Source organism: Bubalus kerabau, chromosome 11, assembly GCF_029407905.1.
Source record: "Bubalus kerabau isolate K-KA32 ecotype Philippines breed swamp buffalo chromosome 11, PCC_UOA_SB_1v2, whole genome shotgun sequence".
Taxonomy (NCBI): Eukaryota; Metazoa; Chordata; class Mammalia; order Artiodactyla; family Bovidae; genus Bubalus; species Bubalus kerabau.
The window spans coordinates 18010260-18026250 of NC_073634.1; the positions used below are offsets into that span (position 1 = coordinate 18010260).

At 41.7% G+C, this 15991-nt stretch overlaps 1 protein-coding gene across 8 annotated transcripts in view; it reads left to right on the forward strand.

The window, feature by feature from the left end:
• Positions 1-235: 235 nt before the first annotated feature.
• Positions 236-15991, forward strand: part of BIRC6 (baculoviral IAP repeat containing 6) — a 212807-nt gene continuing 197051 nt past the window's right edge. For all 8 annotated transcript variants that reach the window (XR_008700176.1, XM_055539753.1, XM_055539755.1 and 5 more), the window contains exon 1: positions 236-704. Coding sequence is in view for 7 of the 8 variants with exons in the window: in XM_055539753.1 (XP_055395728.1) it covers positions 377-704 (328 nt within the window). In the remaining variant the exon portion in view is untranslated. The remainder of the gene's footprint in view (positions 705-15991) is intronic.

Sequence of the window (15991 nt, forward strand, 5' to 3'; positions counted from 1 at the left end):
CCGGGGTCCCCGCCTAGCGGAAATACACATCCCAAACCCCTGCTCTCCACCCACCCACCCCGCCCTGGTCCGGATTAGGGGAGCTGGGCGGAGTCCAGGCAGCGGCCACTCCCCGGGCTCGGAAAAAAAACTGGGACGTTGCGGACACAGAGCTGGCTGGACCAGCGGCGCGTGGCACGCGCTCTCCCTCCCGCGCATGCTCCGGCCGGCCGCCTCCGGTCCCATCCCGGGTCCCGCCTCTCTCGCTCTCTTTCCCCCTCCCCCGCCAGCCTCCCTCAGAGCTTGGCCCCTCCGGGCGCGCGGCCGACGTCCCAGTTGCGTGCCGGCGCCTGACTTCACTTCCGGCTAACGCGCGCTGCTTGCCCCCTGGCCCCGGATGGTGACTGGTGGTGCTGCACCTCCCGGGACTGTCACTGAGCCGCTTCCCAGTGTGATTGTGCTGAGCGCAGGCCGGAAGATGGCGGCTGCGGCTGCGGCTGCGGCGGCCTCTGGCCCGGGCTGCTCCTCGGCGGCGGGGGCGGGAGCGGCCGGGGTCTCCGAGTGGCTGGTGCTGCGGGACGGCTGCATGCGCTGCGACGCCGAGGGGCTGCACAGCCTCTCCTACCACCCGGCGCTCAACGCCATCCTGGCCGTGACCAGTCGCGGGACCATCAAAGTCATCGACGGCACCTCAGGGGCCACCCTGCAGGCCTCGGCGCTCAGCGGTGAGTGTGCGGCAACGCCGGGCGGGGGCCGGGCCCGCCGCGGGAGGAGCCGGGCCCCGGGATGCCGGGGAAGGAAGCCGCCCAGCCTCGGGGCTCGGCCTCCGGAGGCGGGGAGCGGCGGAAGGCAGGGCTGGGGGCTCAGGCCTGGCTGTGAAGGGAGGCCGGGAAGCTGATGGAGGAGGACCGTAGAAGTTGGCTATTTCAGCGGCTGCAGCTGGGAAGGAAAGACGGGCGAGACGGGGAGTGGTGGGAGTTGCCTTTCGGGCTTTGAGCGTCCGGTGTGGGTTGGTCCTCTGGGAGACGTGAGGAGGCCTAAGAGCTCGGCACCGGAGAAGCCCAGGCTCCGGGCTAGGTCTTGGAGAGGGTGTCAGTACAGTTTCTGTTAGATCAGAAAACGAAAGGGTTGCAGGGTTGGTCCGGACTTGAGAGGCCGGTGGCCGGAGGCAAGCGTCCGAGCCGGCATCCAAGCCCTCGCCTCTTGTGGAGAGAAGAGGATCCGCGTCTGTTCCTGGGACCCGCAGGTTCTGGGATGTACGGCAGGCTTCGCGCCCAGCGTGGGGGTTGGGTGGGCCTGGAGTGGGGGCGGGGAGGGAAGTAGGAGGGCCGGCTGCCTGAACTGTTCCTTCGACCGCTTTAGGGCTCGGGCGGACGCCGTGGAAGACTGGCCCTTGTTCCCCGGCTCGGGGCTTCCGCCTTCTACCCCTCCAGGGACGAGAAACTCAGCACCTGCGGTGTATGAGCTGTAGATTCCTTTGGGTTCGTAATGAGGTGAAACTTCCGGCGTTCTCTGCTGGTTTTACCACTGCGAGCCAAGAGTTGGGATAAGGGGGCATGTGTGAGGCTCAGCGGTGGAGGAGACCAGTTCTGGCTGCTGTAAACCTTAGTCCAGGACGGGACTTTTGAGTATGCGAGAGGTGAACGTTCGATGGGCTGTAGTAGAGTGTTTTGGAGTTGTCCTGGCAAGGTTAAGTTTGGGTGAATTGACATTTCATTTGCGGTTGAATGATGAGTGGCTTAATTTAGATGTTACAAATCGAGACTGAAAAGTTAGTATACGAGTTAGACTCCTGCACAGAGTGTAATGTACATAACTGTCCGCATATAGCCAAGTGGAAGTAGTTACGTGGTTTTACCAATTCACTTGGGTTTTAACAGAGCCAAGTAAGGTGGTTATTCTGATTTACTGTTAGGCACTTAAGAGTAAATGGCAATTCAGGGATACAGAGTTAAAGGATTTAATTTTTGTTGATGTGAGCTTTGCGAAAGAAATGGATTAGGATAGCTATAGAAAATAAATCTGAAACACATCTAAAATATACCTAAGAGAAAGTTTGTATTGTAGCCTTGTGATTTTTCTTTTCTTGGCTTAGGCAAAGTACAAAAGTGGTGTCCCAGATGTAGCAATGAGCATTCACTGCAACTTGGACATAACAGCTTGTCTCTGTGTATGGGAGGGTACTTCTCATTAATAGTTGGATTTCTTTCTTCTTAAACTCACTTAAATATATTTCACATCTGAAAAGGTACAAAGAACAATTTTGACAGACAACCATGTATTCCAGACTCAATTAAAAAAATAAAACATTACAAACAGTGTTGAAGTTTTCTGTGTCCCTTCTGGATTGCATTCCTCCTGTTCTCTCTTTTTATACATGTCTTTATGTTTTTTAGTGTATACCTTTATGTTTAAACAGTATCTGTTGGTGTCTTTCATGATTTTAAACTTTTAATAAGTAGTATCACAGTGTATGTATTTGTATTTCTATAAAAAATCTTATTAACAAAAGTCTTAAAATGTTTTCAATAGAAAGAGGACTCTTAAGGGGTGTTTTTGTGTCTGGAGGCTGTGTTTCAGAAAGGTTATATGTGCCAGAGTTAGTTATAAATGATTGGGGAAATTGGATGTAAATGAATGTGCCTGTTCATGAAAAGGGAAGAAAACAGTCACTCACATGGTAGATTGCTAAAGGGGAGGGCTTTGGGTACATAATAAAAAGTATAAAGGTAAATACATAAACTACAGCACTGATTGCGATTCATGGGGTTGCAAAGAGTCAGATATGACTGAGCGACTGAACTGAAGAGCACTGATTTGAGATAACTTAGTTGAGGTATTTTTGATTTGAGATAACTTAGTTGATGTAGGTTGGAACATTTAATGGGAGTATGGAAATGGATACAGCAGTGGATGGACGTGCGTTGAGAATTGAGTGGTGTGCGATTAGAATTATGTAGAAGAGTTTATGGCAAAACAAGGATTATAAAGCAGGTTTAAAAGTGACAATGGAAAAATTCAGAAATGTTTTCATATATGAGAAATGAGGTTGATTAATAATAATGATCAGAAGTCGTATAGGGTCCTGTATGTGTCATGTCTTCAGATGATTGGCCAAGGAATGAGGGATTTTACGTTTTGCCTTGAACATGCAAGTACTTGGTAGGTTTGCTTTTGTTGGTGAATAGAGGGTGACAGTTCTGTCAGTAGAATGGGGAGAAGGTGCCATTAGTAACCATGGTCCTAACATGACCCGTCTTTCCAGTTCATGGGCAGTGAGCCACCTACTTTTCTACCCCCAGAGGAGAGACATCTTTGGGTAAGGGGATGTGGAGTGATGTAACCATATAGAGCTTTATTGGGTGACAGTGTAGTCTTATGGATGGGTTCAGTTTATGGGGTTATGGGTAGCCTGTTGGTGTAGATTGGAAATCGAAAAATGAGCAGGACTTGTATGTATACGTATTCACTTGTATGGCAATGATGGTGAATTTTTTATTTTATTTTTAATTAATTAATTTTAATTTGAGGCTAATTACTTTACAGTATTGTGGTTTTTGGCATACATCAACGTGAATCAGCCATGGGTGTACACGTATTCTCCGTCCTGAACCCCCCTCCCACCCCACTCCCCATCCCGTCCCTCAGGGCCATCCCAGTGCACCAGCCCTGAGCACCCTGTCTCTTGCATCGAACCTGGACTGGCGATCTGTTTCACATATGATAATATACATGTTTCAGTGCTATTCTCTCAAATCATCCCACCCTTGCCTTCTCCCACCGAGTCCAAAAGTCTGTTCTTTACATCTTGTGTCTCTTCTGCTGTCTCGCATATAGGGTCATCGTTACCATCTTTCTAAATTCCATATTATATGCGTTGATATCCTGTGTTGGTGTTTTTCTTTCTGACTGACTTCTCTCTGTATAATAGGCTCCAGTTTCAGTGATGGTGAATTTTTAACTACCACTGTTGACTACTGTATATCTTCAAACTATGTCTCTCTCACATAAAATATTTATAAATACATTTTTCATTAGACTAAGGGTCATCAGTATAATCTTAGGCAAGTATTTGCTCCTTGTTAGTGTTTTCACAAGTGTGTTAGTTGCTCAGTCGTGTCTGACTCTTTGTGACCCCATGGACCGTAACCCACCAGACCCCTCCGTCCATGGAATTCTCCAGGCAAGAATACGGAAGTGGGTGGCCATTTCCTTCTCCAGGGGTTCTTCCCAACCCAGGGTTAAGATTTATGAATGTGGCTTTCAGTTACCTCCATGATCTGGCTTTTACCTGTCTTTCTAGTCTTGTCTCACCACTTTGTTCTGTGAACCTGGTTCATTTAATTTTTTTTCCCACCTGCAGTAATTTTACTCCTTCTTGGAATTCACCAATTCCCTCCAGAAAATTAGATGAATCTTACCCCTGTTTCAGGACCTAGAGCATATCTGTAACTTCTGATTCTTTTTGCCCGAAGTAATCCACCAAACCCCTAAACACATCGTCTTATTAATGCCTATTTTAGTAATTTGACAACTTAGCTGTTTGTGATATGTTTACTGTTTTGAACTATTTAAATTTCATTTTATTTAGTTGTGTGTGAATATATGATGTCTGTTTAACTATATTTCAAACTCCTTGTGGGAAGGAGCCTTGTCTACTTGTTTATATCTCCTCCACAGGATGCCTAGTACAATATTTCAATAAATATTTTTGATTTGCTGTATGTATACTAATGAGTTTGTTAAATGGATGCTTCTTTTTAACTGCTCAGTAAACACTTTCTTTGGCTTTGAGTTTTCTTTCTTTCATAAGTAGATTTTTTTTTTTTTAAAGAATCATTTCAGGTTCATAGTAAAACTGAGCAGAAAGTACAGAGTTCCCATATTACTCATGCGTCTATTCCCTTCATTGTCAACATCAGACCACACTGGTATGTTTGTTACAGTCAGTGAACCTGCATTAGTGCATCATTATCACCTAAAGTCCATAGTTTATATTAGTGTTCACCCTTGTACATTCCATGGGTTCTGACTATATATGACATATTGTGGAATACAGTCTCATTAAAAACCTTTACTCTGTCTGCCTATTCACCCCTCTCTCCTTCTCTGTGACAACTATTGATCTTTTTATTGTCTCCATAGTTTTGCCATTTCTAGAAAGTCATATAGTATGTAGCCTTTTTAGTATGGCTTCTTTCACATAATAATACAAATTTAAGTTTCTTTTATGTCTTTCTGTAGCTTGATAGGTTATTTCCTTTTAGCACTGAATAATATATTACATTGTCTGGATTTACCACAGTTTGTCCATTCACCTACTGAAGGATATCTTGGTTGCTTCCAGTTTGTGACAGTTATGAATAAAGCTGCTATAAATATCTGGGTCTAGGCGTTTGTGTATGCAAAAGTTTTCAGGTCATTTGGGTAAATACCAAGGATCATGACTTCTGGAGCCTATGGCAGCAGTATGTTTAGTTTTGTAATAAATTATCAAACTGTCTTCTACAGTGGCTGTACCATTTTGCATTTCCAGAAGCAACAAATGAGAGTTCCCGTTGCTTTACATCTTCATCAGCATTTGATATTGTTAGTGTTTTGGATTGCTGCTTTTCTAATAGGTGTGTAGTGGTATCTCAGTGCTTTAATTTGTAATTCTCTAAAGAAGTATCAATAACCTCAGATATGCAGATGACACCACCCTTATGGCAGAAAGTGAAGAGGACTAAAAAGCCTCTTGATGAAAGTGAAAGTGGAGAGTGAAAAAGTTGGCTTAAAGCTCAACATTCAGAAAATGAAGATCATGGCATCTGGTCCCATCACTTCATGGGAAATAGAAGGGGAAACAGTGGAAACAGTGTCAGACTTTATTTTTGGGGGCTCCAAAGTCACTGCAGATGGTGACTGCAGCCATGAAATTAAAAGACGCTTATTCCTTGGAAGAAAAGTTATGGCCAACCTAGATAGCATATTCAAAAGCAGAGACATTACTTTGCCGACAAAGGTCCGTCTAGTCAAGGCTATGGTTTTTCCAGTGGTCATGTATGGATGTGAGAGTTGGACTGTGAAGAAGGCTGAGCGCCGAAGAATTGATGCCTTTGAACTGTGGTGTTGGAGAAGACTGCAAGGGGATCCAACCAGTCCATTCTGAAGGAGATAAGTCCTGGGATTTCTTTGGAGGGAATGATGCTAAAGCTGAAACTCCAGTACTTTGGCCACCTCATGCAAAGAGTTGACTCATTGGAAAAGACTCTGATGCTGGGAGGGATTGGGAGCAGGAGGAGAAGGGGATGACGGAGGATGAGATGGCTGAATGGCATCACTGACTCGATGGACATGAGTCTGAGTGAACTCTGGGAGTTGGTGATGGACAGGGAGGCCTGGCGTGCTGCAATTCATGGGGTCGCAAAGAGTCGGACACGACTGAGCGACTGAACTGAACTGAATTTGGGTGAAATGCAACATCTTCCTGTAGATCTCAGTTTTTGGAAATTGTAAATGATACAAATCATTTCCTATTTCCTGATTAATTTGGGTACATGAAGCCTTCCTAGTCTCGGTTATAAACATGTTATATAGAGTTGGGACTGCAACAGCCCTACAAGATAGTTGTCTTCTAGATGCATCTGAGTTCCTTTCATGTTAAGTCGCTTCAGTCATGTCTGACTCTGCGACCCCATGGACTGTAGCCCACCAGGCTTCTCTGTCCATGGGACTCTCCAGGCAAGAATACTGGAGTGGGTTGCCATGCCCTCCTCCAGGGGATCTTACTGACCCAGGAACAAACTCTGGTCTCAAGTCTCCTGCATTGGTATGTGGGCTCTTTATAGTAGCGTCATCTGGGAAGCCCATCTGAGTTCTTTATAAAAATTTAATTCAGCAAATATCTTTGTGGGCTATGACTGTGTACTTGTCTCTGTTTCAGTTGACTGACTTTAGTAATACTACATGATGACATATGTCAAAGATTTGGTGTTTTATTAGCAAAACATTTTCTATAATTAGAGTGAATTAATATTCATGTTTGTTTGCTTTGTTTGGTTTTTTTGGCCTCAGTGCATGGCTTGTGGGATCTTAGTTCCTTGCCCAGGGATCAAACCCACAATCTCTGCATTGGAAGCTCTGAGTCTTAACCACTGGATCGCCAGGGAAGTCCCATGAATTAATAGTCTTAAAAAAGATTTTTCTGTGTTTTCAATATCCTCTATATTTACCCAAATTTTTACATTTGCCTCCCACATTTTCCTAACTGTTCAACGTGCAAAGATGGTTTTGCTCTAAGAAAGAATTTATTGTAGTCTTTGTTTTAGTAGTTTTAGACTTATTAATCAGAGGCAGTGTAAGAGGTCAATTTCTGGAGCTAAATAGTTTGAGCTTTAGTCTTGATTCTGTTTGATCTTGAAGTTCATCAATAAAATGAGCATTACAACGTTATCTACCTCATAAGATGGTTGTGAGAATTGAAGTGAGCTAATATATGTTAAACATGTAGAACAGATACATAGTAGTGCTCACTCATTAAGTCGTGTCTGACCGTTTTTGACCCTGTGAACTGTAGTAGCCCGCCAGGCTAGTCCATGGGATTTTCTAGGCAAGAATACTGGAGTGGGTTGTCATTTCCTCCTCTAGGGTATATAGTATGTGCTCTGTAAATGTTCTTGTAGCAGTGGCCATTTGAAAGTTTGCTGATTAGTAGATGTTTTTACTTCAGGGATTCTGTTGAAATTGAAGTGTTTTTTTTTCTTCCAGTTTTTCACATATGTGGAAATGGGACCAGTGAAATCTGAGAGAGATAAATATTAATATAGAGTAATAATTTTAAATTACAAGAGAAATAAATTATGTAAGTTAATTCATTTTGGACTTGAAATTGTTAAAAGAGGCTGGTGATTTCATACATTGTTGAACATGTGGTAGGCATGGGGGCACAAAGTAAGGCAACCTTTTTACTTTTGAATACATGCTTGGTGATATTTTCAGGTAAGCCATTTTAGCGTAAGTACTCTTACTAAAATATAGATGTGCAGATTATGTGAGTTTAGAGAAGGGAGTTTGTTCAATCTGAGGGAAATAGAGAAGGCTTCTCAAAGGATGTTGCCTTTATGATTAGTTTGGGAAGATGAGATAGTAGGAGGGATATCCTAGGCTAAGGTACTTGCTTATACAGAGACAATTAGGTCTTTAAAAGCATATTAAATTCAGGGAAGTTTTGAGGGGAAGAGGAGTTGAGGTTGGATGGTTGGAGTTGAAGCTGAGAGATTGGGAAAGACAAGATCATAATACGTTTTGCTAAGAACTTCGGACTTGATGTCAATGGTAGGCAGCCTTTATAGGTTAAGACACAATCAGATTTTGTTGAAAAAGGATTCCAAGCTAATGCTCAGGTGTGAAAAGTGGCGAGAGCTGCATGTAAGTTAGTTTGAGAGGTTGAAACAATATAATTCGGCGAATGTAGGGATGAGGGGAATTGACAAGGTGGCGATTACTCAGGCTTATGTTTCTACTTTGGGTGACTGGGTGAATGAATTAACCTGAATAGCAGTACAAGAAGGTATGGTGAGTAGCTTTTGTTGGCATATGCTGAGGAGCAAGGGGGACATAGTGATTTCAGTTATGTTAATTTTGAGGTTCTTGAAGGACATCCCAGAAGAGATGGCCAGGAGCCATTTGGAAATTCAACTTGAAGGTTTGGAAATAAATGAAGTGTGAAGATTTGGGAATACAGGTTTGGAAGGCATTGCCATTTATAGAGAAAGCCTAGTCTATGGTTAAGTATATTGGCTCCGGAGCCAGATTGAGTTTCAGTCTGTGATTCATCACTTATTAGTTGTTCCCTTAAAGCAAGATGCTTAACTCCCTCTGCACTTAATAATTAGTACCCAACTCATTTGGTTATTGGAAAGATGTTAAGTAAATTGATACATGTAGATATTATTTGACCCACCATAAGTACTCAATAAATGCTGCCTTTTGTATAGGTGTTTTTAATTGCATCATTCATTTCAACAAGTGTTTGCCATATGGGGATAATAAGATGAATTTTAAATCCACTCTTTCCCCAGTTTTGGAAAGCTGTCTAGAAGGGGTGACAGCTCAGCTGAGACTTGAAAGAAATGAAGTTGGCTAGGTAGAGGAAGTAATGGCACCCCACTCCAATACTCTTGCCTGGAAAATCCCATGGATGGAGGAGTCTGGTGGGCTACAGTCCATGGGGTCGCTGAGAGTCGGACATGACTGAGCGACTTTACTTTCACTTTTCACTCTTATGCATTGGAGAAGGAAATGGCAACCCACTCCAGTGTTCTTGCCTTGAGAATCCCAGGGATAGGGGAGCCTGGTGGGCTGCCGTCTATGGGGTCGCACAGAGTTGGACACGACTGAAGAGACTTAGCAGCAGCAGCAGCAGGTAGAGGAAGTAGCATGAGCACAAGTAGGTGCATGAAGCAGGTAATATTTGTTATAAGCAGTTTAGTATTACAGTGCAAAGCATGAGGAAGGGAGTGATGGGAGAGACTGAGGATCTTGGACTTGGTCCTCCTTGGTCCTGTGGAAGCTATGGCTTTATACTCTTATGTACAAGAACTCCCAGTTTATGGTAAAAAATGTAGGGCCCTATTATGATACGTATGCTTTTAGCATTAATTGAGAAAATACAGCAAAAACCTGCTACTGTTAAGTAGTTTTTATTGTAGATGTCTTATTATCTGTGTAATTTCAAAAATACTACAACACACATACTTTGAGCTTTCCTCATTGCTGGCTTAGCCTTGAAGTTTTTTTTAATAGGGAAACAAATCAATTAACAGTCTTCTGCCTGTACTTCAGCTTCAGAAATTTTGTTGTTATTATCTCCTTGGTCTTTTTGTCTTTGTGGGCTTGTTTAATGCCCTCTTTAATTATTTCCTGTCTTTGCAGTAGGATTGTGGGAGGAAGCAGAAGTAAATTGTATGTACTATGTCCTTGTTTAACTGGAAATCTGTAGTTATAACCATACGTAAGTTGTTGAACATTTGGAAATCTACCCTTAGGAATGTTCTCTATAACTATAGATAGAATGTAAACAACAATAGATTTCTGTAAAGTGAAAAAAAAAAAAAAAGTGAAAGTGAAGTCGCTTAGTTGTGTCTGACTTTTTGTGACCCCATGGACTGTAGCCTACCAGGATCCTGTGTCCATGGGATTTCCAGGCAAGAGTACTGGAGTGGGTTGCCATTTCCTTCTCCAGGGGATCCTCCCGACCCAGGGATTGAAACCGGGTCTCCCACATTGTAGGCAGACGCTTTACTTTCTGAGCCACCTGGGAAGTCCACACTGTAAAGGAGTATATAAAAATAGTGGGAAGGTGGGTAGGAAGTACCTCTCTGACACGTGCAGTGTACTGCTCAGAGTCTCAGGCAAAAGGTGCATTTGGCAAGACACTTCCTGGGTTACCATCTCTAAAATGGGCTAGTAATTCTTGCCCAGGCTACATTATTATGTGATATGATAATGAATGTAGACATTCTTTGTAAGTTGAACTTCATATGTGAGGGATACAACAGGGTTAGCCAAACTCTTTGGGTATAGAGAGGAGAAAATGGAGGTACAAATGACAAAAAGGATAAATTGCTACATAAAGTTAATTGTTTGTGACAAGGGCAGTGCTCCTAAAAGAAATAATTGTGGTCTAGTGTGAGTATGTTAAATCAGGGATGTATTTTTAGAGGAGATAAATATTATGTTTACTTTTTACAGGAATTAATAGAAATATTGGGGCAAACGGAAGTGTCTTCTTTGAGATTTATTGTGGGCACCAGGAATTCAAATTTTTATGACTTGTTTCTGTGCTTTTACTTTGATTTATGAAGTTGAAGAGAGACAAGGAAGGCTGGGGAGATAGTACAGGGCAGTGGTTCTCAACCTTGGTTGCTCCTTAGAGTCATCAGGAGAGTTTTTAAAGACATACTCTGCTAGGGTTCTAGTATTCTAACTTAAGTGACCTGGAGTGGAGCCCAAGGCCACTGGAGTGGGTTGCCATTTTCTTTTCTAGGGTATCTTCCCAACCCAGGAATCAAACCTGTATCTCCTGCATTGGCAGGTGAATTCTTTACCATTGAGCCACCAGGGAAGCCTGAATAGTATTTATTCTGTTTAGGCTTAATTTTTTTTTTGGTAAGAAACACCTCCCAAGTTAGTTTCTTTGCTAATAAAACCTACCCCACAGTAAATTAAATTATAAGTGAAATACGCTTATAAGCAGAACTGTACCAAGGGCCAAATTCCTGTTGCTCTCTTTTGTCCTTTTCTGATGTAATGCATTTTTGTTTGATTTTTTTTTTTTTAATCAGTTAAGTGCTGTGATACTTTTCACCAAAAGGCCACTGCAGCAGGGACCTACTACCGGGAGTATGAGGAGAGGAGAGGGAGAAAAAGCAGCTGTAGAGGGCAGAAATGGCTGGGATTATCTACCAGATCAGCTGTTTCATGCCTAAAATGTCTTTGTTTTATGTTGTATTAAGAAAAAAGCTAACTACTAGAATGTTACATTTTATCATATTAGAGCTTAGTGGGTTTTAAAAAATATATACTTTTATTAAATTATATGGCTTTGCGGGTTCTTCGTTGTCGAGTGGGCTTTTCTCCAGCTGTGGTGAGCAGAGGCTACTCGAGTTGCGGTATGCGGTCTTCTCATTGCCGTGGCTTCTCGTTGCAGAGCGCGGGCTCCAGGGAACGCAGGCTTCAGCAGCTGCGACACTTGCGCTCAGTCGCTGGGGCTCCCAGGCTCAATAGTTGGGGCTCCCAGGCTCAATAGCTGGGGCTCCCAGGCTCAATAGCTGGGGCTCCCAGGCTCAATAGCTGGGGCTCCCAGGCTCAATAGCTGGGGCTCCCAGGCTCAATAGTTGGGGCTCCCAGGCTCACTAGTTGGGGCTCCCAGGCTCAATAGTTGGGGCTCCCAGGCTCAATAGTTGGGGCACACAGGCTTAGTTGCTATGTGGGATCTTGTGGGACCAGGGATCGAACTTGTGGCTCCGGCATTGGCAGGTGGATTCCTTACCACTGAGCCAGCAGGGAAGCCCTAGAGCTTAATTTTAATACGTTAAAAAGTTCTTCAAAACTATGAAAAATGATTTCATTTATTCAAAAACACTTACTGTGTGTCAAAAATTTATTGTTTATCAACAAAATCCTTTCCTAGAGCTCTGGTTTAGTGAAAAGAGGTATATTACACATATATGCAGGTGATGGTAGATGCTATAAGAAATCAAAACTGATAGGAGACGGTGGTGGGTAAATTTGTACTGTGTGGTCTGGGGGGGAGTCTCTCTGAGACGGCCCTTGAGCAGATCCTAATGATGTAAGAGAGCAGCAAGGCAGGTATCCAGGGGAAGTTTCAGTTGGCTTGTTACTGTAGTATGGGGAAACAGCTGGATGGATTTTCATCATATTTGGATGGAATTTGACTTGCACTGATTTAAAATGTAGATTCAATGAGGAGTGATGAGACTGGTGTGATTACTAGTCTCAGAGAAAGGTATCTCTGTTAAACAAAATAATTTCAAATATGAGCTCCAAATAGAAATTCACAAGGGTACATGTTCCAATTGTAGAATTATATTGATTTGTAGCTGAGTTGCTTCTCACATGGGCAACTTTCTGTAGCAACTGGAATTTATATACAGATGATAAGGGTTTTTATGCAATATCAGATAGGGAAATTAGTCCCCAAACTTTACTTAATTATAGCCAGGTCAAAATCCTGAAGGAAGAATGTAATCTATATATTAAAGATTGGTTGAGAGATTTAACTGTGACAAATTTTTATATATATTGTTCAGTTTGTCACAGTTAATTGAATGAAACATATGAAAAGGGCCCCCACAGTTTCTTGCAGGGAGTAGTAGTAAGTCCTTAATGATTGAGTCCCATCCATGGAAAGTTTTCAGTGGTGATTATGTTCTCAAAACTTTCTCAGTTGATGTCAGGTAACTTAAGATTATTTAAAATAAGTGGTCTGGTGACTGTTTTGGACAAAGTGAATAGAGAGAATTGGAACCTTAAATTCTGTATCTTTCAGAGAACCTCTTCCATGTTTAGGTAGATGTTGATTTTCCTGCCTGGAAAAATACTATCCCTGCTTTGTATTTTATCCATTTGCTACTTTTCCTTATGGCCTAGTCACTGAACTTTCCCAGATTTTCTCTGCACCAATATCCATTTGCTACTTTTCCTTATGGCCTAGTCACCGAACTTTCCCAGATTTTCTTTGCACCAAGTTCTCTTATAGGAATACTCATTTTAACTTTGAATAATACAGTGTATTAGCAACTTTTGTTAAATGATTTTATTTTCAGTAACTTTAATAATATTTTAAAAGCTTTATAAGAGTTGAACTTTAATTTTGGGGTTCCTTGGTGGCTCAGTGGTAAAGAATCCACCTGCCAGTGCAGGAAATGCGGGTTTGATCTCTGGGTTGGGAAGGTCCCTGGAGAAGGAATGGCACCCACTCCAGTATTCTTGCCTGAAGAATTCCATGGATGAAACATCTGGTGAGCTACAGTCCATGGGCTTGCAAAAAAGTCAGATACGACTTACTGACTAAACAACAACAAAAAACGTTTATTTTGTACCCTTTTTTATTGACTTTGAATTATGTTTTTGTGTTATGGTATAAACTGTTTTAAGCATTGAACTCTGATGATATCTCAGTGGACATGGACTTCTGCAATGTGTAGTTTCAGTTGGCAAAGATAATATATTTCTGATAATACTTTTCCAGGTTTTGAAGAGATAGATGATTAGTGCATTGATAAAGAGTTGACTGTTTCTTAATGTGGGTGTTAAGATAACTTAAAAACCCCACAATTTCCTTCCTTTAAAAATTTCCATTTTAAAAATGACTTACCTTACAGGCCATCAGATGTTGTTTAGTCACTAAGTTGTGTCTGATTTCTTTTGCGACCCCGTGGACTGTAGTCTGCCAGGCTCCTCTCTTCATGGGATTTCCGAGGCAAGAATACTGGAGTGGGTTACAATTCCCTTCTCCAGGGCATCTTCCCAACTCAGGGATCAAGCCCATGTCTCCTGCATTGGCAGGTGTATTCTTTACCACTGAGCTACCTGGGGAAAGAGAAGCCCTCTATGATTTCATTACCTAGAGATGGCTAGTCTTAGCATTTTGGTGTGCAGCAAGTTCTTTTTGCCTTTTTCTATTATTTGATGTATTTTTATAGTAAGATATGTTATGAACTATTTCCCGCCTTTGTTAAAATTGTATTTTCCTGTGTTTTTATTGTATAATTTAAAAATAAATTTTGACTAATGATTATAGTAAATGGACTTTTATGTGTGTGTACTAGTAATACATGCATGGATTCATGTAACCATCACCACAGTCAGGATACAGAGCAGTTTCAACCCCTCAAAGAGTTCTATGTGGTATCTCCTTTGGTATCCCTTTGTAGTCAGCCTCCTCCCCACCCCTGAACCTTTGGCAATCACTGATCTGTTCTCTCTACTGTTTTGTCTTTTCTAGAATGTCATGGAAATGGAACCCTTTAGTACGTAACTTTTTGATACTGACTTGTTATGCATAGCATAATGTCTTTGAAAGTCAAGTTGTTGCATGTATCTATCTGTAGGTCATTCCTTTTCATCGCTAAGTATTTCATCATATGAATGTATCGCCATATTTAGTCAGTTACTCTTGGGAGGACATGCTTTTGGTAATTATGAAAAGAACTATTATAAACATCTAAGTACAGATTTTTGTGTGAATGAAGGTTTTATGTCTCCAGGGTAAATATGTAGAAGTGGGATTGCATGGCCATTTGGTGAGTGTATGTTTAACTTCATAAGAAACCGTCAAACTAGTATGGCTGTACCATTATGCATCGCCATTAGACATTTATGAATTACACTTGCCCTGCATCCTTGCGAGCACTTGGTATTGTTACAAAGTCAACACTACCCAAAGCTATTTACAGATTGATTGCAATCCTTATCAAAATCCCAGTCACTACTTTTGCAGAAATAGAAAAATCCATTCTAAAATTTATATGGAATCTCGAGGGACCCCAAACAGCTAGTGTTATTGGAAAAAAAAATGCTGGAGGACTTACACTTCCTGATTTCAAAATTTTTTACTATGGTGCTATAGTAATCAAAACAGTGTGGTTCTGGTTTAGAATAACGAGTACAGAAGTACCCCTTTATATAAGTGGTCAAATAATTATTGGAATGGAGGTCAAGACCATTCTCTTCAAAAAATAGTGCTGAGAAAACTGGATATCCACATGCAAAAGAATGAAGTTCTACCCTTATACAACCATATTACACCACAGACAAACATTTTCAAAACACCACATACAAAAATTAACTCAAAATGGATCAAAGATTTAAACGTAAGAGCCACAACTATTAAGCTCTTAGAAGAAAACAAAGTGGAAAAGCTTCACGATGTTGGATTTGGCAGTGAGTTCTTCGATATGACACCAAAGGCAGAGACCGCCAATGAATAAATAGACAAATAGGATTTCATCAAAATGAAAACCTTTTGTACATTGAAGGACACTATCAACAGTAAAAAGGCAGAACCCAGAAAGGGAGAAAATATTTGCAAATCACATACCCAGAGATATAGCCAGAAATATTTAGACAATTAGAGAAAACAACAACTCAAAAAACAGCAAAAAACAAAAAGCCCAGTTAGAGAATGAGCAAAGGATTTAAATAGACATTTCTCCAGAGAAGATAAACAGATGACCAACAAACACATGAAAAGATGCTCAGCATAATTAATCATTAGGGAAATGCAGATCAAAACCATAATGAGGTATCACTTCACACCCATTAGGATGGTTATTTTCAAAAAAGCGGAGTAAGTGTTGGCAGGGATGTAGAGATATTGGAACCTTTTTGCTGTGTTGGTGGGAATATAAAATGGCGCAGCCACTGAAGAAAACAGTATGCAGTCCTACATATAATTTAAAATTACTTTATGAACTCCCATTTCCACATTTGAGTAATACAGTTA